The sequence below is a fragment of the Petromyzon marinus genome, chromosome 71, assembly GCF_048934315.1.
Source record: "Petromyzon marinus isolate PM22_M1 ecotype Great Lakes invasive population chromosome 71, UKy_Petmar_22M1.pri1.0, whole genome shotgun sequence".
NCBI classification, from domain to species: Eukaryota; Metazoa; Chordata; class Hyperoartia; order Petromyzontiformes; family Petromyzontidae; genus Petromyzon; species Petromyzon marinus.
In genome coordinates, this window is record NC_133737.1 from 4,613,413 (window position 1) to 4,638,159 (window position 24,747).

General features: G+C 49.3%; 1 protein-coding gene across 1 annotated transcript; it reads left to right on the top strand.

Moving 5' to 3' along the window:
* The first annotated feature begins 15,759 nt into the window (after window positions 1-15,759).
* On the top strand, window positions 15,760-24,396 carry LOC142906789 (prefoldin subunit 1-like). Its single transcript, XM_076055273.1, has 4 exons — window positions 15,760-15,823; window positions 20,083-20,249; window positions 22,082-22,166; window positions 22,858-24,396. The coding sequence occupies exons 1-4, from the start codon at window positions 15,788-15,790 to the stop codon at window positions 22,939-22,941; spliced, it is 372 nt and encodes a 123-aa protein (XP_075911388.1). The 5' UTR covers window positions 15,760-15,787; the 3' UTR covers window positions 22,942-24,396.
* The last annotated feature ends 351 nt before the right edge of the window (window positions 24,397-24,747 follow it).

A 24,747-nucleotide genomic window follows, 5' to 3' on the forward strand; every position in this document is an offset into this window, starting at 1 on the left:
TGTGTATCTGTGTGTGCCTGTATCTCTGTGTGTGTGTCTGTCTGTGTGTGTCTGTGTGTGTGTCTGTGTGTGTGTGTCTGTGTGTGTCTCTGTGTGTCTCTGTGTGTGTGTCTGTGTGTGTGTCTGTGTGTGTGTCTGTGTGTGTGTGTCTGTGTGTGTGTCCGTGTGTGTGTCTCTGTGTGTGTGTGTGTCTGTGTGTGTCTGTGTGTGTGTCTGTGTGTGTGTCTGTGTGTGTGTGTCTGTGTGTCTGTGTGTGTCTGTGTGTGTGTCTGTGTGTGTGTGTCTCTTTGCTCTACTTACGTGATCTTAGAAGGGATTCTGCTGCTGATGAAGCTCCTTGCTTCAAGCTTGAGGACAAACTCTGGCACAGACAGAGACACAGACAGAGACACAGAGACGCAGAGACACAGAGACAGAGACACAGACAGAGACAGACAGAGACACAGAGACAGAGACAGAGATACAGACACAGAGACACAGACACAGAGACAAAGACAGAGACACAGACAGAGACACACAGACAGAGACAGAGATACAGACACAGAGACACAGAGACAGAGACACAGAGACACAGAGAGAGACAGACACAGAGACAGACACAGAGACAGACACAGACACAGAGACACAGAGAGACACAAACAGAGACACAGACACAGAGAGAGACAGACACAGAGACAGACACAGAGACACAGACAGAGACACAGACAGAGAGACTGAGTGACTGACTGAGTGACTGACTGACTGAGTGACTGAGTGAGTGACTGACTGAGTGACTGACTGACTGAGTGACTGAGTGACTGAGTGAGTGACTGACTGAGTGACTGACTGACTGAGTGACTGAGTGACTGACTGAGTGACTGACTGACTGAGTGACTGACTGAGTGACTGACTGACTGAGTGACTGACTGAGTGACTGAGTGACTGACTGAGTGACTGACTGACTGACTGAGTGACTGAGTGAGTGACTGACTGAGTGACTGACTGACTGAGTGACTGACTGAGTGACTGAGTGACTGACTGAGTGACTGACTGAGTGACTGAGTGACTGACTGAGTGACTGAGTGACTGACTGACTGACTGAGTGACTGACTGAGTGACTGACTGACTGACTGAGTGACTGACTGAGTGACTGACTGAGTGACTGAGTGACTGACTGAGTAACTGACTGACTGACTGAGTGACTGACTGAGTGACTGACTGACTGACTGAGTGACTGACTGAGTGACTGAGTGACTGACTGACTGAGTGACTGACTGAGTGACTGACTGAGTGACTGACTGAGTGACTGACTGAGTGACTGACTGAGTGAGTGACTGACTAACTGAGTGACTGACTGAGTGACTGACTGAGTGACTGACTGAGTGACTGAGTGACTGAGTGACTGACTGAGTGACTGACTGAGTGACTGAGCAACTGAGTGACTGAGTGACTGATTGAGTGATTGACTGAGTGACCGACTGACTGAGTGACTGACTGACTGAGTGACTGACTGAGTGACTGACTGATTGACTGAGTGACTGACTGAGTGATTGACTGAGTGACTGACTGAGTGACTGACTGAGTGACTGAGTGACTGACTGAGTGACTGACTGACTGAGTGACTGACTGACTGAGTGCCTGACTGACTGAGTGACTGACTGAGTGACTGACTGAGTGACTGACTGACTGACTGAATGACTGACTGACTGACTGAGTGACTGAGTGACTGAGTGAGTGACTGACTGAGTGACTGACTGAGTGACTGACTGACTGAGTGACTGACTGAGTGACTGACTGACTGAGTGACTGACTGAGTGACTGAGTGACTGACTGAGTGACTGACTGACTGAGTGACTGAGTGAGTGACTGACTGAGTGACTGACTGACTGAGTGACTGACTGAGTGACTGAGTGACTGACTGAGTGACTGACTGACTGACTGAGTGACTGACTGAGTGACTGACTGAGTGACTGACTGACTGAGTGACTGAGTGACTGACTGAGTGACTGACTGAGTGACTGACTGACTGACTGAGTGACTGACTGAGTGACTGACTGACTGAGTGACTGACTGAGTGACTGACTGAGTGACTGACTGAGTGACTGAGTGACTGACTGAGTGACTGACTGAGTGAGTGACTGACTAACTGAGTGACTGACTGAGTGACTGACTGAGTGACTGACTGAGTGACTGAGTGACTGAGTGACTGACTGAGTGACTGACTGAGTGACTGAGCAACTGAGTGACTGAGTGACTGACTGAGTGATTGACTGAGTGACCGACTGACTGAGTGACTGACTGAGTGACTGAGTGACTGACTGAGTGACTGAGTGACTGACTGACTGAGTGACTGACTGAGTGACTGACTGATTGACTGAGTGACTGACTGAGTGATTGACTGAGTGACTGACTGAGTGACTGAGTGACTGACTGAGTGACTGACTGAGTGACTGACTGAGTGACTGACTGACTGAGTGCCTGACTGACTGAGTGACTGACTGAGTGACTGACTGAGTGACTGACTGACTGAGTGACTGACTGAGTGACTGACTGAGTGACTGACTGAGTGACTGACTGACTGACTGAGTGACTGACTGACTGAGTGACTGAGTGACTGACTGAGTGACTGACTGAGTGACTGACTGACTGAGTGACTGACTGAGTGACTGAGTGACTGAGTGACTGACTGAGTGACTGACTGAGTGACTGACTGACTGAGTGACTGACTGAGTGACTGAGTGACTGAGTGACTGAGTGACTGACTGAGTGACTGACTGACTGAGTGACTGAGTGACTGACTGAGTGACTGAGTGACTGACTGAGTGACTGACTGACTGAGTGACTGACTGAGTGACTGACTGAGTGACTGAGTGACTGACTGAGTGACTGAGAAACTGAGTGACTGAGTGACTGACTGAGTGCATGACTGACTGACTGACTGAGTGACTGAGTGACTGACTGACTGAGTGACTGACTGACTGAGTGACTGACTGAGTGACTGACTGAGTGACTGACTGAGTGACTGACTGACTGACTGAGTGACTGACTGACTGACTAACTGAGTGACTGACTGAGTGACTGACTGAGTGACTGACTGACTGCCTGACTGACTGAGTGACTGACTGAGTGACTGACTGAGTGACTGACTGAGTGACTGAGTGACTGACTGAGTGACTGACTGACTGAGTGACTGAGTGACTGACTGACTGAGTGACTGACTGAGTGACTGACTGAGTGACTGATTGACTGAGTGACTGACTGAGTGACTGAGTGACTGACTGAGTGACTGACTGACTGAGTGACTGAGTGACTGACTGACGGAGTGACTGACTGAGTGACTGACTGAGTGACTGACTGACTGAGTGACTGACTGAGTGATTTAGTGACTGACTGACTGAGTGACTGACTGAGTGACTGACTGAGTGAGTGACTGACTGACTGAGTGACTGACTGACTGACTGAGTGACTGACTGACTGAGTGACTGACTGACTGAGTGACTGAGTGACTGACTGAGTGACTGAGTGACTGACTGAGTGGCTGACTGAGTGACTGACTGACTGACTGAGTGACTGAGTGAGTGACTGACTGAGTGACTGACTGACTGACTGAATGACTGACTGACTGACTGAGTGACTGAGTGACTGAGTGAGTGACTGACTGAGTGACTGACTGAGTGACTGACTGACTGAGTGACTGACTGAGTGACTGACTGACTGAGTGACTGACTGAGTGACTGAGTGACTGACTGAGTGACTGACTGACTGAGTGACTGAGTGAGTGACTGACTGAGTGACTGACTGACTGAGTGACTGACTGAGTGACTGAGTGACTGACTGAGTGACTGACTGACTGACTGAGTGACTGACTGAGTGACTGACTGAGTGACTGACTGACTGAGTGACTGAGTGACTGACTGAGTGACTGACTGAGTGACTGACTGACTGACTGAGTGACTGACTGAGTGACTGACTGACTGAGTGACTGACTGAGTGACTGACTGAGTGACTGACTGAGTGACTGACTGAGTGACTGAGTGACTGACTGAGTGACTGACTGAGTGAGTGACTGACTAACTGAGTGACTGACTGAGTGACTGACTGAGTGACTGACTGAGTGACTGACTGAGTGACTGAGTGACTGACTGAGTGACTGACTGAGTGACTGAGCAACTGAGTGACTGAGTGACTGACTGAGTGATTGACTGAGTGACCGACTGACTGAGTGACTGACTGAGTGACTGAGTGACTGACTGAGTGACTGAGTGACTGACTGACTGAGTGACTGACTGAGTGACTGACTGATTGACTGAGTGACTGACTGAGTGATTGACTGAGTGACTGACTGAGTGACTGAGTGACTGACTGAGTGACTGACTGAGTGACTGACTGAGTGACTGACTGACTGAGTGCCTGACTGACTGAGTGACTGACTGAGTGACTGACTGAGTGACTGACTGACTGAGTGACTGACTGAGTGACTGACTGAGTGACTGACTGAGTGACTGACTGACTGACTGAGTGACTGACTGACTGAGTGACTGAGTGACTGACTGAGTGACTGACTGAGTGACTGACTGACTGAGTGACTGACTGAGTGACTGAGTGACTGAGTGACTGACTGAGTGACTGACTGAGTGACTGACTGACTGAGTGACTGACTGAGTGACTGAGTGACTGAGTGACTGAGTGACTGACTGAGTGACTGACTGACTGAGTGACTGAGTGACTGACTGAGTGACTGAGTGACTGACTGAGTGACTGACTGACTGAGTGACTGACTGAGTGACTGACTGAGTGACTGAGTGACTGACTGAGTGACTGAGAAACTGAGTGACTGAGTGACTGACTGAGTGCATGACTGACTGACTGACTGAGTGACTGAGTGACTGACTGACTGAGTGACTGACTGACTGAGTGACTGACTGAGTGACTGACTGAGTGACTGACTGAGTGACTGACTGACTGAGTGACTGACTGACTGACTAACTGAGTGACTGACTGAGTGACTGACTGAGTGACTGACTGACTGCCTGACTGACTGAGTGACTGACTGAGTGACTGACTGAGTGACTGACTGAGTGACTGAGTGACTGACTGAGTGACTGACTGACTGAGTGACTGAGTGACTGACTGACTGAGTGACTGACTGAGTGACTGACTGAGTGACTGATTGACTGAGTGACTGATTGACTGAGTGACTGACTGACGGAGTGACTGACTGAGTGACTGACTGAGTGACTGACTGACTGAGTGACTGACTGAGTGATTTAGTGACTGACTGACTGAGTGACTGACTGAGTGACTGACTGAGTGAGTGACTGACTGACTGAGTGACTGACTGACTGACTGAGTGACTGACTGACTGAGTGACTGACTGACTGAGTGACTGAGTGACTGACTGAGTGACTGAGTGACTGACTGAGTGGCTGACTGAGTGACTGACTGACTGACTGAGTGACTGAGTGACTGACTGATAGACTGACTGACTGAGTGACTGACTGACTGAGTGACTGACTGAGTGACTGACTGAGTGACTGACTGACTGAGTGACTGACTGAGTGACTGACTGAGTGACTGACTGAGTGACTGACTGAGTGACTGACTGAGTGACTGAGTGGCTGACTGAGCGACTGACTGAGTGACTGACTGACTGACTGACTGACTGAGTGAGTGACTGATTGAGTGACTGACTGAGTGATTTAGTGACTGACTGACTGAGTGACTGAGTGACTGACTGAGTGACTGACTGACTAACTGAGTGACTGACTGAGTGACTGACTGACTGACTGACTGAGTGACTGACTGAGTGACTGACTGACTGAGTGACTGACTGAGTGACTGACTGAGTGAGTGACTGACTGAGTGACTGACTGAGTGACTGACTGACTGAGTGACTGACTGACTGAGTGACTGAGTGACTGACTGACTGAGTGACTGACTGAGTGACTGACTGATTGACTGAATGACTGACTGAGTGAGTGACTGACTGAGTGACTGAGTGACTGACTGAGTGACTGACCTCCATTTTCTCTTTCATCTTCGTTCGGAACCAATCTCTGGGCCCTCTCAGGAATCCTCCAGCTGATGATGATGCTGCTGATGATGCTGCTGATGATGATGCTGCTGATGCTGCTGCTGATAGTGATGGTGGTAGTGATGGTGATGGTGGTGGTGATGATGGTGGTGGTGGTAGTGATGGTGATGATGATGGTGGTGGTGATGATGGTGATGGTGGTGATGGTGGTGAAGGTGGTGGTGGTGCTCCTGCTGCTGATGCTGCAGATTCATCAGCATCATCATCAGCAGCATCGCTCGCTTGTGATGGTGATGATTTGGTATCATCAGCATCATCATCAGCAGAATCATCATCAGCAGAATCATCAGCAGAATTATCATCAGCAGAATCATCATCAGCAGAATTATCATCAGCAGAATCATCACCAGCAGCAGCAGAATCATCATCAGCAGAATCATCATCATCATCATCAGCAGAATCATCATCAGCAGCAGAATCATCATCAGCAGAATCATCATCAGCAGAATCATCATCATCATCATCCCTGCTTCCTGATGCAACATCATCATCATCAGCAGCAGCAGCAGCAGTATCAGCATCGCTCACTTGTGACGCTGATGATTTGGTATCATCAGCATCATCATCAGCATCATCAGCAGGAGGCTGGGATGATCCTGGTGATGCTGCTGCTGCTGATGATGCTGATGATGCTGATTCATCATCATCAGCAGAAGAATCGCTCACTGTTACTTCTGATGATTTGGTATCATCATCATCAGAAGAAGAATCATCATCAGCAGCAGTGCCAGCAGCATCCTCTTGTGCTGATGATGATGCTGATGATCCTTCTGATGATGCTGCTGATGATGCTGCTGATGATGGTGGTGCTGATGATGATGGTGGTGGTACTGCTACTGCTGATGATGGTGGTGCTGATGATGATGCTGCTGCTGATGGTGGTGGTGGTGATGATGAAACTGCTGATGATGGTGGTGGTGGTGATGATGGTGGTGCTGATGATGATGCTGCTGCTGATGATGATGATGGTGGTGGTGATGATGGTGGTAGTACTGCTACTGCTGATGATGGTGGTGCTGATGATGATGCTGCTGGTGGTGGTGGTGATGCAACTGCTGATGATGATGGTGGTGATGATGGTGGTGGTGGTGATGATGGTGGTGGTGGTGGTGATGAAACTGCTGATGATGATGGTGGTGATGATGGTGGTGGTGGTGGTGATGAAACTGCTGATGATGATGGTGGTGATGATGGTGGTGGTGGTGATGATGATGCTGCTGCTGATGGTGGTGGTGGTGTAACTGCTGATGATGCTGCTGATGCTACTGCTGATGATGGTACTGCTGATGATGATGGTACTGCTGACGATGATGGTACTGCTGATGATGATGGTACTGCTGACGATGGTATTGCTGATGCTGCTAAAGCTGCTGATGATGATGGTGCTGCTGACGATGATGGTACTGCTGATGATGCTGCTAAAGCTGCTGATGATGATGGTGCTGCTGACGATGATGGTACTGCTGATGCTGATGGTACTGCTGATGATGCTGCTGATGCTGCTGATGATGGTATTGCTGATGCTGCTAAAGCTGCTGATGATGATGATGGTACTGCTGATGCTGACGATGATGGTACTGCTGATGATGATGATGCTGCCAAGTCTGCTGATGATGCTGATGGTAATGCTGCTGATGCTGCTGATGCTGCCCTTGCCACTGCTACCGCTGCTGATGATGCTGCTGATGAAGCAGAAGCTACAGCCGACACTGCTGATGATGCTGCTGACACCGCTGCTGATGATGCTGCTGCTGCTGATGATGCTGCTGCTGATGCTGCTGCTGATAATGCTGCTGATGATGTTGATGATGCTGATGATGTTGATGATGCTGATGATGCTGCTGCTGCAGCAGCTGATGATGCTGCTGATGCTGATGATGCTGCCCTTGCTACTGCTGCCGCTGCTGATGCTGCCGCTGACGCTGCCCTTGCTACTGCTGATGCTGCTGATGATGCTGCTGATGCTGCAGCAGCTGATGCTGATGCTGCTGATGTAAAAAGGTCTACAGCTGATGGTGGTGGTGGTGATGGTGGTGATGGTGATGGTGGTGATGGTGGTGATGGTGGTGGTGGAATATCGTCGGAACCATCATCATCATCAGCTGCTGATGATGATGATGATGTCCGTATAGGAAAAATCTGTAAATGATGGGTGGGTGAGTGGGTGGGTGAGTGAGTGAGTGGGTGAATGAGTGAGTGGGTGAGTGAGTGGGTGAGTGAGTGGGTGTGTGAGTGGGTGAGTGAGTGGGTGGGTGAGTGGGTGAGTGGGTGAGTGGGTGGGTGGGTGAGTGAGTGGGTGAGTGAGTAGGTGGGTGAGTGAGTGGGTAAGTGAGTGGGTGAGTGAGTGGGTGAGTGAGTGGGTGGGTGAGTGGGTGAGTGGGTGGGTGAGTGAGTGAGTGGGTGAGTGAGTGGGTGAGTGAGTGAGTGAGTAGGTGGGTGAGTGGGTGGGTGAGTGGGTGAGTGAGTGGGTAAGTGAGTGGGTGAGTGAGTGGGTGAGTGAGTGGGTGAGTGAGTGGGTGGGTGAGTGGGTGAGTGGGTGGGTGAGTGAGTGAGTGAGTGGGTGAGTGGGTGGGTGAGTGGGTGGGTGAGTGGGTGAGTGGGTGGGTGGGTGGGCGGGTGAGTGAGTGGGTGAGTGGGTGGGTGAGTGAGTGAGTGGGTGGGTGAGTGGGTGGGTGGGTGGGTGAGTGGGTGAGTGAGTGAGTGGGTGAGTGGGTGGGTGAGTGGGTGAGTGAGTGAGTGAGTGGTTGAGTGAGTGAGTGGTGAGTGAGGGGTGAGTGAGTGGGTGAGTGAGTGGGTGAGTGAGTGAGTGGGTGAGTGAGTGGGTGAGTGAGTGAGTGGTTGAGTGAGTGGGTGAGTGGGTGGTTGAGTGGGTGAGTGGTGAGTGAGGGGTGAGTGAGTGGGTGGGTGAGTGGGTGAGTGAGTGAGTGGGTGAGTGAGTGAGTGGTTGAGTGAGTGAGTGGTGAGTGAGGGGTGAGTGAGTGGGTGAGTGAGTGAGTGGGTGAGTGAGTGAGTGGGTGAGTGAGTGGGTGAGTGGGTGAGTGGTGAGTGAGTGAGGGGGTGAAAAATTAATTATTATTAAATCACCACAACATCACCACAACACCCACACATCACCACACACTCATCACCAAATATACACACATATCACCACATCACCACATACATACCTACCAACATCACCACAACATCACCACAACATCACCACACCATCACCACAACATCACCACCACCACATCACCACACCATCACCACAACATCACCACAACACCACACCATCACCACCACATCACCACCACATCACCATAACACCACAACATCACCACAACATCACCACCACACCACCACCACATCACCACACCATCACCACAACATCACCACAACACCACACCATCACCACCACATCACCACCACATCACCACAACATCACCACCACATCACCACAACATCACCACAACTCCACCACAACACCATCACCACCACACCACCATCACCACAACACCACCACAACACCACACCATCACCACCACATCACCACAACAACACCACACCATCACCACAACATCACCACAACATCACCACCACACCACCACCACAACACCACACCATCACCACCACATCACCACCACATCACCACAACACCACAACATCACCACCACATCACCACAACATCACCACAACTCCACCACAACACCATCACCACCACACCACCATCACCACAACACCACCACAACACCACACCATCACCACCACATCACCACAACAACACCACACCATCACCACAACATCACCACCACACCACCACCACATCACCACACCATCACCACAACATCACCACAACACCACACCATCACCACCACATCACCACCACATCACCACAACACCACAACATCACCACCACATCACCACAACATCACCACAACTCCACCACAACACCATCACCACCACACCACCATCACCACAACACCACCACAACACCACACCATCACCACCACATCACCACAACAACACCACAACATCACCACAACATCACCACAAGAGCACCACTACACCACAACATCACCACCACATCACCACAACTCCACCACAACACCACCACAACACCATCACCACACCACCATCACCACAACACCACCACATCACCACAACATCACCACAACACAACATCACCACAACATCACCACCACATCACCACCACATCACCACCACACCACCATCACCACAACACCACCACAACACCACACCATCACCACCACATCACCACAACAACACCATACCATCACCACAACACCATCACCACCACATCACTGAAACGTCACTCACCGCCATATTCCAAACAGCCAATCAACGGCTTTTTTTTAATTGAGGGGGAGGTGGCCTGGTCGACTGACGTCACTTCCGTCAGGACCGGAAACTCTGACGTCCATATTGGTAAGGTCAAATTTACCACCTCCCATCTCATTCTTAACTCTTTCGGTAAAGTCACCACGTTGAAGGGAAACAATAAAATAATCAAATATAAAACAATTTTATTTACCTCACGCAACGTATAATCTTAGCTCTTTCGGTAAAGTCACCACGTTGAAGGGAAACAATAAAATAATAAAATATTAAACAATTTTATTTACCTCACGCAACTTATGTTCTTAGCTCTTTCGGTAAAGTCACCATGTTGAAGGGAAACAATAAAATAATAAAATATAAAACAATTTTATTTACCTCACGCAACTTATAATCTTACCTTTTTCCCTACAACGTGGTGACTTTACCGAAAGAGCTAAGATTATAAGTTGCGTGAGGTAAATAAAATTGTTTAATATTTTATTATTTTATTGTTTCCCTTCAACGTGGTGACTTTACCGAAAGAGCTAAGATTATAAGTTGCGTGAGGTAAATAAAATTGTTTTATATTTTATTATTTTATATTGTTTCCCTTCAACGTGGTGACTTTACCGAAAGAACTAAGTATATAAGTTGCGTGAGGTAAATAAAATTGTTTTATATTTTATTATTTTATTGTTTCCCTTCAACGTGGTGACTTTACCGAAAGAGCCAAGAATATAAGTTGCGTGAGGTAAATAAAATTGTTTTATATTTTATTATTTTATTGTTTCCCTTCAACATGGTGACTTTACCGAAAGAGCTAAGAATATAAGTTGCGTGAGGTAAATAAAATTGTTTTATATTTTATTATTTTATATTGTTTCCCTTCAACGTGGTGACTTTACCGAAAGAGCTAAGATTATAAGTTGCGTGAGGTAAATAAAATTGTTTTATATTTTATTATTTTATATTGTTTCCCTTCAACGTGGTGACTTTACCGAAAGAGCTAAGATTATAAGTTGCGTGAGGTAAATAAAATTGTTTTATATTTTATTATTTTATATTGTTTCCCTTCAACGTGGTGACTTTACCGAAAGAGCTAAGAATATAAGTTGCGTGAGGTAAATAAAATTGTTTTATATTTTATTATTTTATATTGTTTCCCTTCAACGTGGTGACTTTACCGAAAGAGCTAAGATTATAAGTTGCGTGAGGTAAATAAAATTGTTTTATATTTTATTATTTTATATTGTTTCCCTTCAACGTGGTGACTTTACCGAAAGAGCTAAGATCATAAGTTGCGTGAGGTAAATAAAATTGTTTTATATTTTATTATTTTATATTGTTTCCCTTCAACGTGGTGACTTTACCGAAAGAGCTAAGAATATGAATTACTGCAGTCACGAAAGCTTTAAATCAAAATTTTTACAAGTGGCCTCCATCAGGTGAAGGGTCCAACGCTGTCCGGAGGACGCCTCCTTTAAGCCGTGAGTGGGTAAACAGAAAAATAAAAACGCCCTGACAAAGGAATTCGCATAAAATATAAAGCTGTACAAGCTCGCAAATAGCGTTTGAAAAGAAAATACATTAGCATCACCGTGAGAGAGTTTTTTTTTGTACCTTTGTGACTTTACCCAATAGAACCAAAGAGTATGGATCCTTGCAGTCACGAAAGATTCAAATCACGAAAGATTTAATTCTTTATTGAGTCCATCTGTGTTCGGAAAAGAGGAGGGGGGGAGACGAAAAATTATAATGTATTCTGTCTAAAGCCACCGTAAGCGTGAACAATCAATCAAGACCCCAAATGGTTCATCAAATCCTTCCAATGATTGCTAAGCCCAGAATCCATCTTTCTCAGTTGAAATATTGCCTCCGTGTTTGTATATGTGGATGGCCTCATTAACGAATCTTTCATGGTAACCATAAGCGTAAACAATCAATTAAGACCCAGACATTGTTTATCAAATCCTTCCAATGATTGCTAAGCCCAGAATCCATCTTCTCGGTTGAAATTGTCTCGGATAGCCTCGTGAACGAATCTCTCATGGTAGCTGTAAGCGTAAGCCACCATTTAATACCCGAAATGGTTTATCAAATCCTTCCAATGATTGCTAAGCCCAGAATCCATCTTTCTCAGTTGAAATTGTCTCCATGTTTGTATATGTGGATAGCCTCGTGAACGAATCTCTCACGGTAACCGTAAGCGTGAACGATCAATCAAGACCCCAAATGGTTCATCAAATCCTTCCAATGATTGCTAAGCCCAGAATCCATCTTTCTCGCTTGAAATTGTCTCCGTGTTTGTATATGTGGATGGCCTCATTAACGAATCTTTCATGGTAAGCGTGAACAATCAATCAAGACCCCAAATGGTTTATCAAATCCTTCCAATGATTGCTAAGCCCAGAATCTATCTTCTCGGTTGAAATATTGCCTCCGTGTTTGTATTTGTGGATGGCCTCATTAACATATCTCTCACGGTAGCCGTAAGCGTGAACAATCAATTAAGACCCAGACATTGTTGATCAAATCCTTCCAATGATTGCTAAGCCCAGAATCCATCTTTCTCGGTTGAAATTGCCTCCGTGTTTGTATATGTGGATGGCCTCATGAACGAATCTCTCATGGTAACCGTAAGCGTGAACGATGAATCAAGACCCCAAATGGTTTATCAAATCCTTCCAATGATTGCTAAGCCCAGAATCCATCTTTCTCAGTTGAAATTGTCTCCGTGTTTGTATTTGTGGATGGCCTCGTGAACGAATCTCTCACGGTAGCCGTAAGCGTAAGCCACCATTCAAGACCCGAAATGGTTTATCAAATCCTTCCAACGTTTGCTAAGCCCAGAATCCATCTTCTCGGTTGAAATATTGCCTCCGTGTTTGTATATGTGGATGGCCTCATTAACAAATCTCTCATGGTAAGGGTGAACAATCAATCAAGACCCCAAATGGTTAATCAAATCCTTCCAATGATTGCTAAGCCCAGAATCCATCTTTCTCGGTTGAAATTGTCTCCGTGTTTGTATATGTGGATGGCCTCATTAACGAATCTCTCACGGTAACCGTAAGCGTGAACAATCAATCAAGACCCCAAATGGTTCATCAAATCCTTCCAATGATTGCTAAGCCCAGAATCCATCTTTCTCGCTTGAAATTGTCTCCGTGTTTGTATATGTGGATGGCCTCATTAACGAATCTCTCATGGTAAGCGTGAACAATCAATCAAGACCCCAAATGGTTTATCAAATCCTTCCAATGATTGCTAAGCCCAGAATCCATCTTCTCGGTTGAAATATTGCCTCCGTATTTGTATTTGTGGTTGGCCTCATTAACGAATCTCTCACGGTAGCCGTAAGCGTGAACAATCAATTAAGACCCAGACATTGTTGATCAAATCCTTCCAATGATTGCTAAGCCCAGAATCCATCTTTCTCGGTTGAAATTGTCTCCATGTTTGTATTTGTGGATGGCCTCGTGAACGAATCTCTCACGGTAGCCGTAAGCGTAAGCCACCATTCAAGACCCGAAATGGTTTATCAAATCCTTCCAATGTTTGCTAAGCCCAGAATCCATCTTCTCGGTTTAAATTGTCTCCGTGTTTGTATATGTGGATGGCCTCATTAACGAATCTCTCATGGTAAGGGTGAACAATCAATCAAGACCCCAAATTGTTCATCAAATCCTTCCAATGATTGCTAAGCCCAGAATCCATCTTCTCGGTTGAAATTGTCTCCGTGTTTGTATATGTGGATGGCCTCATGAACGAATCTCTCATGGTAACCATAAGCGTAAACAATCAATTAAGACCCAGACATTGTTGATCAAAACCTTCCAATGATTGCTAAGCCAGAATCCATCTTCTGGGTTGAAATTGCCTCCGTGTTTGTATATGTGGATGGCCTCATTAACGAATCTTTCATGGTAACAATGAGCGTAAACAATCAATTAAGACCCAGACATTGTTGATCAAATCCTTCCAATGATTGCTAAGCCCAGAATCCAACTTCTCGGTGGAAATTGTCTCCGTGTTTGTATATGTGGATAGCCTCATGAACGAATCTCTCACGGTAGCCGTAAGCGTGAACCACCATTCAAGACCCGAAATGATTTATCAAATCCTTCCAATGATTGCTAAGCCCAGAATCCATCTTCTGGGTTGAAATTGTCTCTGTGTTTGTATATGTGGATGGCCTCATTAACGAATCTCTCATGGTAAGCGTGAACAATCAATCAAGACACCAAATGGTTTATCAAATCCTTCCAATGATTGCTAAGCCCAGAATCCATCTTTCTCAGTTGAAATTGTCTCCATGTTTGTATATGTGGATGGCCTCATTAACGAATCTCTCATGGTAACCGTAAGCGTGAACAATCAATCAAGACCCGAAATGGTTCATCAAATCCTTCCAATGATTGCTAAGCCCAGAATCCATCTTCTCGGTTGAAATATTGCCTCCGTGTTTGTATATGTGGATGGCCTCATTAACGAATCTCTCATGGTAACCATAAGCGTGAACAATCAATCAAGACCCAGACATTGTTGATCAAATCCTTCCAATGATTGCTAAGCCCAGAATCCATCTTCTGGGTTGAAATTGTCTCCGTGTTTGTATATGTGGATGGCCTCATTAACGAATCTATCACGGTAGCCAGATGGCTTGCAAAGAACCTCCGTCTTGCGAGAATTTTATTGTTTTGTATGTATTTTATTATTTTATTGTTTTCCCTTCAACGTGACTTTACCGAAAGAACCAAGAATATGAATCACTGCGTTCACGAATGCTTTAAATCAAAACCTCCCATCTTGGTAAGTTCAAATTCCCTCTTCCACCCACCCACCCACCAACAGGCGTCCATCTTGGTAAGGTCAAATCCCCCCTCCCACCCCAACCACTGCCGACCATCTTGGTAAGGTCAAATTCGCCCACTCACCACAAGCGACCACCTTGGTGAGTGCTGCGGTCACGAAAACTTCAAATCTATCTTCGTGAGGTCACGTTCGCCCACGCGGGCGTCCATCTTGATAAGGTCAAATTCGCCCTTCCCACGCAATCACAGGCGTCCATCTTGGTCAGGTCAAATTTCCCCTCCCACCCACCCACCACGGGCTTCCATCTTGGTAAGGTCAAATTTTTCACCCCCACCCACCCACCACGGGCTTCCATCTTGTGAATGCGTGCCGAGTAGTGGAAATGTTTTTTTGATTTATGTTAATTTATGCCGAGACGGGGAGATCCGCCTTAAATTATGTTAATGCTCGCCGAACCGCGGCAAAACCGATACTGAATCAACCCGGATGCGGTCAATTTATGTAAATTTATGTTAATGAGTCGGGCCTGCGTCTATTTTATGTTAAACTTATGCTAATGTTTGCGTGAAGGACTCAGCGATGGCGGCCCTACCGGTTGACGAGGAGCTTCAGAAGGTGAAGGCGGTTTCAAAGTTTGCCGCGAATCCATCCTCGATGTTGTCAATGTTGTTGTCGATGTTGTTGTCGATGTTGTTGCTGATGCACAAATGGACAACAAAGGGGGTTTTGTTGCGTTGCCGAGGGGAATTCGCGGCGCTCGCTCAGGCCCCAGGCTTTTACCGGCGTCGCCTGAATCCGCCGCGGGGATCGGAGCGAGGGTCCCCGCCGTGGCGGCCAGGCCGAGGCGGAGGCTCCGCGGCCTCCACCACCACCACCACCACTCTCATTGTCTCTCTGTGTCTCTGTCTCTGTGTCTCTCTGTGTCTGTCTCTCTGTGTCTCTGTCTCACTCTGTCTGTGTCTCTGTCTGTGTCTCTCTCTGTCTGTGTCTCTCTCTCTGTGTCTCTGTGTGTCTGTGTCTCTGTCTGTGTCTCTCTGTCTCTGTGTCTCTCTGTGTCTGTCTCTCTGTGTCTCTGTCTCACTCTGTCTGTGTCTCTGTCTGTGTGTCTCTCTGTCTGTGTCTCTGTCTCTCTCAGTGTCTGTCTGTCTGTGTCTCTCTGTCTGTCTCTGTGTCTCTCTGTGTCTGTCTCTCTGTGTCTCTGTCTCACTCTGTCTGTGTCTCTGTCTGTGTCTCTGTCTGTGTGTCTCTCTGTCTGTGTCTCTGTCTCTCTCAGTGTCTGTCTGTCTGTGTCTCTCTGTCTGTCTCTGTGTCTCTCTGTGTCTGTCTCTCTGTGTCTCTGTCTCACTCTGTCTGTGTCTCTGTCTGTGTCTCTGTCTGTGTGTCTCTCTGTCTGTGTCTCTGTCTCTCTCAGTGTCTGTCTGTCTGTGTCTCTCTCTGTGTTTCTCTCTGTCTCTCAGTGTCTGTGTCTCAGTCTGTCTCACACTCTCCCTGTCTCTGTGTCTCTCTCTCTGTGTCTGTGTGTGTCTCTGTGTCTCTGTCTGTGTCTCTCTCTGTGTCTCTCTCTGTCTGTGTCTGTCTGTCTCTGTGTCTCTCTCTGTCTGTGTCTCTGTCTGTCTGTGTCTCTCTCTGTCTGTCTCACTCCCTGTCTCTCTCAGGCGTTTGTGGAGCTGCGGGCGACGGCTCTGAGCAGCAGCAGCAGCTGAGTCGGTGTGAGACTCAGCATGAGGCTCTCTGTCTGTGTGTCTCTGTGTCTCTCTGTCTCTGTCTGTGTCTCTCTGTCTCTGTCTCTGTGTCTCTCTCTGTGTCTCTGTGTCTGTGTCTCTCTCTCTGTGTCTGTGTGTGTCTCTGTGTCTCTCTCTGTGTCTCTCTCTGTCTGTGTCTGTCTGTCTCTGTGTCTCTCTCTGTCTGTGTCTCTGTCTGTCTGTGTCTCTCTCTGTCTGTCTCACTCCCTGTCTCTCTCAGGCGTTTGTGGAGCTGCAGGCCACAGCTCTGAGCAGCAGCAGCAGCTGAGTCAGTGTGAGGCTCAGCATGAGGCTCTCTGTCTGTGTGTCTCTGTGTCTCTCTGTGTGTGTGTCTGTGTGTGTGTCTCTCTATCTGTGTGTGTGTCTCTCTATCTGTGTGTGTGTGTGTCTGTGTCTCTCTGTCTGTGTCTGTGTCTCTCAGGCGTTTGTGGAGCTGCAGGCGACGGCTCTGAGCACACAGCAACAGCTGAGTCAGTGTGAGGCTCAGCATGAGGCTCTCTGTGTCTGTGTGTGTGTCTGTCTCTCTGTGTCTGTGTGTGTGTCTGTGTCTCTGTCTCTCTCGTAGGCGTTTGTGGAGCTGCAGGCCACAGCTCTGAGCAGCAGCAGCAGCAGCAGCGTTAGTGTGAGGCTCAGCATGAGGCCCTCTGTCTGTGTGTCTGTGTCTCTGTGTCTCTGTCTGTGTGTCTCTGTGTGTCTGTGTCTCTGTGTCTGTGTCTCTCTCAGGCGTTTGTGGAGCTGCAGGCCACGGCTCTGAGCACACAGCAACAGGTGCGTCAGTGTGAGGCTCAGCATGAGGCCCTCTGTCTGTGTGTCTGTGTCTCTGTGTCTCTGTCTGTGTGTCTCTGTGTGTCTGTGTCTCTGTGTCTGTGTCTCTCTCAGGCGTTTGTGGAGCTGCAGGCCACGGCTCTGAGCACACAGCAACAGGTGCGTCAGTGTGAGGCTCAGCATGAGGCTCTCTGTCTGTGTGTCTGTGTCTCTGTGTCTCTGTCTGTGTGTCTCTGTGTGTCTGTCTCTCTGTCTGTGTCTCAGGCGTTTGTGGAGCTGCAGGCTACAGCTCTGAGCACACAGCAACAGCTGCGTCAGTGTGAGGCTCAGCATGAGGCTCTCTGTGTCTGTGTCTCTGTGTCTGTGTCTCTCTGTCTGTGTCTCTCTCTGTCTGTGTCTCTCTGTCTGTGTCTGTGTCTCTCTGTCTGTGTCTCTCTGTCTGTGTCTGTCTATCTGTGTGTGTGTCTGTCTCAGGCGTTTGTGGAGCTGCAGGCCACGGCTCTGAGCACACAGCAACAGCAAATGTGTCAGTGTGAGGCTCAGCATGAGGCCCTCTGTGTCTGTGTCTCTCTCTGTCTGTGTCTCTCTGTCTGTGTGTGTCTCTCTGTCTGTGTCTCTCTGTCTGTGTCTCTGTCTCAGGCGTTTGTGGAGCTGCAGGCCACGGCTCTGAGCACACAGCAACAGCTGAGTCAGTGTGAGGCTCAGCATGAGGCCCTCTGTCTCTCTGTGTCTGTGTGTCTCTCTGTCTCTCTGTGTGTGTCTCTGTGTCTGTGTCTCTGTGTCTGTGTCTCTGTGTCTGTGTCTCTCAGGCGTTTGTGGAGCTGCAGGCCACGGCTCTGAGCACACAGCAACAGCTGAGTCAGTGTGAGGCTCAGCATGAGGCCCTCTGTCTGTGTGTGTCTCTCTGTGTCTCTGTGTCTGTGTCTCTCTGTCTGTGTCTCTGTGTGTGTCTCAGGCGTTTGTGGAGCTGCAGGCCACGGCTCTGAGCACACAGCAACAGGTGCGTCAGTGTGAGGCTCAGCATGAGGCTCTGTCTGTCTCTGTGTCTCTGTGTGTCTCTCTGTCTGTCTCTGTGTGTGTGTGTCTCTGTCTGTGTGTGTCTCTCAGGCGTTTGTGGAGCTGCAGGCTACGGCTCTGAGCACACAGCAACAGCTGAGTCAGTGTGAGGCTCAGCATGAGGCTCTCTGTCTGTGTGTGTCTCTCTGTGTCTCTGTGTCTGTGTCTCTCTGTCTGTGTCTCTGTGTGTGTCTCAGGCGTTTGTGGAGCTGCAGGCTACGGCTCTGAGCACACAGCAACAGGTGCGTCAGTGTGAGGCTCAGCATGAGGCTCTCTGTCTGTGTCTCTCTGTGTCTCTGTGTCTGTGTCTCTCTGTCTGTGTCTCTGTGTCTGTCTGTGTGTGTCTCTGTGTGTGTGTGTCTGTGTCTCTCTCAGGCGTTTGTGGAGCTGCAGGCTATGGCTCTGAGCACACAGCAACAGCTGAGTCAGTGTGAGGCTCAGCATGAGGCTCTCTGTCTGTGTGTGTCTCTCTGTGTCTCTGTGTCTGTGTCTGTCTGTCTGTGTCTCTGTGTGTGTCTCAGGCGTTTGTGGAGCTGCAGGCCACGGCTCTGAGCACACAGCAACAGGTGCGTCAGTGTGAGGCTCAGCATGAGGCCCTCTGTCTGTGTGTCTGTGTCTCTGTGTCTCTCTCTGTGTGTCTCTGTGTGTCTGTGTCTCTCTGTCTGTGTGTGTCTCAGGCGTTTGTGGAGCTGCAGGCTACGGCTCTGAGCACACAGCAACAGGTGCGTCAGTGTGAGGCTCAGCATGAGGCTCTCTGTCTGTGTGTGTCTCTCTGTGTCTCTGTGTCTGTGTCTCTCTGTCTGTGTCTCTGTGTGTGTCTCAGGCGTTTGTGGAGCTGCAGGCTACGGCTCTGAGCACACAGCAACAGGTGCGTCAGTGTGAGGCTCAGCATGAGGCTCTCTGTCTGTGTGTGTCTCTCTGTGTCTCTGTGTCTGTGTCTCTCTGTCTGTGTCTCTGTGTGTGTCTCAGGCGTTTGTGGAGCTGCAGGCCACGGCTCTGAGCACACAGCAACAGGTGCGTCAGTGTGAGGCTCAGCATGAGGCTCTCTGTGTCTGTGTCTCTGTGTCTGTGTCTCTCTGTCTGTGTGTGTCTCTGTGTCTCTGTGTGTGTCTCAGGCGTTTGTGGAGCTGCAGGCTACGGCTCTGAGCACACAGCAACAGGTGCGTCAGTGTGAGGCTCAGCATGAGGCCCTCTGTCTCTCTGTGTCTGTGTGTCTCTCTGTCTGTGTCTCTGTCTGTGTGTCTGTGTGTCTGTGTGTCTGTGTGTCTCTCTGTCTGTCTCTCTGTCTGTGTGTCTCTCTGTCTCTCGTAGGCATTTGTGGAGCTGCAGGCCACGGCTCTGAGCACACAGCAACAGGTGCGTCAGTGTGAGGCTCAGCATGAGGCCCTGCTGCGAGTCCACAAGCGAGCTACCCTCACCCAGGCCGAACTGGGAGCGTTGCCGGCAGACTCGCGAGCCTACCAGCCCGTGGGGCGTGTGTGAGGACACTCACCCAGACACTCACCCCGCTACTCACCTACACACTCACCCAGACACTCACCCAGAGACTCACCCACATACTCACTCACCCACTCACTCACACACCCACACACTCACCCAGAGACTCACCCAGACACTCACCCAGATACTCACCCAGATACTCACCTACACACTCACTCACTCACCCAGTCACTCACTCACTCACTCACCCACTCACTCACCACTCACCCAGTCACTCACTCAGTCACTCACTCACTCACTCACCCACACACCCACACACTCACCCAGTCACTCAGTCACTCACCCACACACCCACACACTCACCCAGTCACTCACTCAGTCACTCACCCAGATACTCACCCAGATACTCACCCACTCACTCACACACACACTCAGTCACTCACTCACCCAGAGACTCACCCAGTCACTCACCCAGACACTCACTCACTCACCCAGACACTCACCCAGACACTCACCCAGAGACTCACCCAGAGACTCACCTACACACTCACCCAGACACTCACCCAGACACTCACCCAGACTCTCACCCCGACACTCACCCAGAGACTCACCCACACACTCACCTACACACTCACCCAGACACTCACCCAGATACTCACCTACACACTCATACACTCACTCACTCACCCAGATACTCACCTAGTCACTCACCCACACACCCAGTCACTCACCCAGTCACTCACTCACGTCACTCACTCACTCACACACTCACCCACCCAGTCACCCAGTCACTCACCCAGAGACTCACCCAGAGACTCACTCACTCACTCAGTCACTCACTCACCCAGACACTCACCCAAACACTCACCCACCCACCCAGTCACTCACGCACCCACACACTCACCCAGTCACTCACTCACACACTCACTCACCCAGTCACTCACTCACACAGTCACTCACTCACCCAGACACTCACCCACTCACTCACTCAGTCACCCAGTCACCCAGTCACTCACCCACTCGCTCACCCAGTCACCTAGACACTCACCCACTCACTCACACACTCACTCACCCAGTCACTCACTCACACACCACTCACCCAGTCACTCACTCACTCACCCACCACTCACCCACTCACTCACTCACCCACACACCACTCACCCAGACACTCACTCACTCACCATTCACTCACTCACCCAGTCACTCACTCACCCACACACTCACCCACCCAGTCACTCACCCAGAGACTCACCCAGAGACTCACTCACTCACTCAGTCACTCACTCACCCAGACACTCACCCAAACACTCACCCACCCACCCACCCAGTCACTCACGCACCCACACACTCACCCAGTCACTCACTCACACACTCACTCACCCAGTCACTCACTCACCCAGTCACTCACTCACCCAGTCACTCACTCACACAGTCACTCACTCACCCAGACACTCACCCACTCACTCACCACTCACTCACCCACTCACTCACCCACTCACCCACTCACCCAGTCACTCACCCACTCGTTCACCCAGTCACCTAGACACTCACCCACTCACTCACACACTCACTCACCCAGTCACTCACCCAGTCACTCACCCAGTCACTCACCCAGTCACTCACCCAGTCACTCACTCACACACCACTCACCCAGTCACTCACCCAGTCACTCACTCACCCACCACTCACTCACTCACCCACCCACCCACTCACCCACCCACCCACTCACCCACTCACCCACCCACTCACTCACCCACTAACTCACTCACCCACTCACTCACCCACTCACTCACCCACTCACTCACCCACCCACCCACCCACTTACTCACCCACTCACTCACTCACCCACTCACCCACCCACCCACCCCAGGTTCGTGCTCCAGACTCAGCACTATCTGCTGGACTCTCTCGCGGAGAAAGCTTCCACATCGTCACTCAAGATGAAGGATCTGGAGGTGGGCCTGGTGCCAGGCTAGGTGCACCAACATCAACAACATCAACAACATCATCACCACCATCACCGTCATCACCATCACCACCACCATCACCGTCATCATCACCATCATCACCACCATCACCACCATCACCATCACCACCATCACCACCACCACCATCACCACCATCACCATCACCACCACCATCACCATCGCCACCATCACCACCACCATCACCACCATCACCACCACCATCACCACCACCACCATCACCATCACCACCATCACCACCATCACCACCATCACCACCACCACCATCACCACCACCACCACCACCGCCACCACCACCACCATCACCACCACCATCACCATCACCACCACCATCACCACCACCACCACCATCACCACCACCACCACCACCGTCATCACCACCATCATCACCATCACCATCATCACCATCACCACCACCATCACCACCACCACCGCCACCACCACCACCACCATCACCACCATCATCACCACCATCACCACCATCACCACCACCATCACCACCACCACCACCATCACCATCACCACCACCACCATCACCACCACCACCATCACCACCACCACCACCATCACCACCATCACCACCACCACCACCGTCATCACCACCATCATCACCACCATCACCACCACCATCACCACCATCACTGTCTTTGTGTTTGATCAGAACAAGAAATTTTACTTGGAGAAGAATCTGAAAGAGGCGGAAGACAACATCAGGGAGATGTTGGTGTCAAGACGTTCTCACTGATAACACTCACCACTACTCACCATTACACTCACCACTCACCATTACACTCACCCTTACTCACCACTAGTCACCACTACACTCACCACTACACTCACCACTACTACACTCACCACTATACTCACCACTACACTCACCACTACACTCACCACTACTCACCATTACTACTCACCATCACTCACCACTACTCACCATTACACTCACCATTATACTCACCACTCACCATTATACTCACCATTACTCACCACTACTCACTGATATCACTCACCACTACACTCACCATTATACTCACCATCACTCACCACTACACTCACCACTACTCACCATTACTCACCACTACACTCACCACTACTCACTCACTGATAACACTCACCATTACTCACCACTACACTCACCATCACTCACCACTAGTAACCACTACTACACTCACTCACTGATAACACTCACCACTACCCTCACCACTACTCACTGATAACTCACCACTACTCACCACTACTACTCACCACTACACTCACAACTACACTCACCACTACACTCACCACTACTCACCACTACACTTACCACTACACTTACCACTACTCACTGATAACACTCACCACTACTCACCATTACTCACCACTACTACTCACCATTATACTCACCACTACTCACTGATAACTCACCACTACTCACCACTACACTCACCACTACACTCACCACTCCTCACCACTATACTCACCACTACACTCACCACTACTCACTGATAACTCACCACTACTCACCATTACTCACCACTCCTCACTACACTCACCACTACACTCACCACTACACTAACCACTACAATCACCACTACTCACCACTACACTCACCACTACTCACCACTACACTCACCACTACACTAACCACTACAATCACCACTACTCACCACTACACTCACCACTACTCACCACTACACTCACCACTACACTAACCACTACAATCACCACTACTCACCACTACTCACCACTACACTCACCACTCCTCACCACGACACTCACCACTCACTACTCACCACTACACTCACCACTCACTACACTCACCACTCCTCACCACTACACTCACCACTACTCACTACTAACCACTACACTCACCACTACCCTCACCACTACACTCACCACTACTAACCACTACACTCACCACTACCCTCACCACTACCCTCACCACTACACTCACCACTACCCTCACCACTACACTCACCACTACACTCACCTCTACACTCACCCACCCACTCACCCACTCACCACCACACTCACCCACGCACACACTGACCGACTCACCCACCCACTCACCACCACACTCACCCACACACTCACCCACTCACCTCTACACTCACCACCCAGACACTCACCACTAACTCACCACTCACCACTACACTCAACATCCACTCACCACCCTTCAATTCCACTGTGTTATTATTTAATAAACCATCAACTCTGTAAACGTGTCTCTTAAATTACTCACCCACACTCACCACCACACTCACCCATTCACTCACCACCACCACACTCACCACTACACTCACCCATTCACTCACTCACCACCACCACACTCACCCACTCACTCACCACCACCACACTCACCACTACACTCACCCATTCACTCACCACCACACCCACTCACTCACCACCACTATACAGAGACCCATAGACTCACCACCACACAGAAACCCATAGACTCACCACTACACAGAAACCCATAGACTCACCACCACTACACAGAGACCCATAGACTCACCACCACACAGAAACCCATAGACTCACCACCACACAGAGACCCATAGACTCACCACCA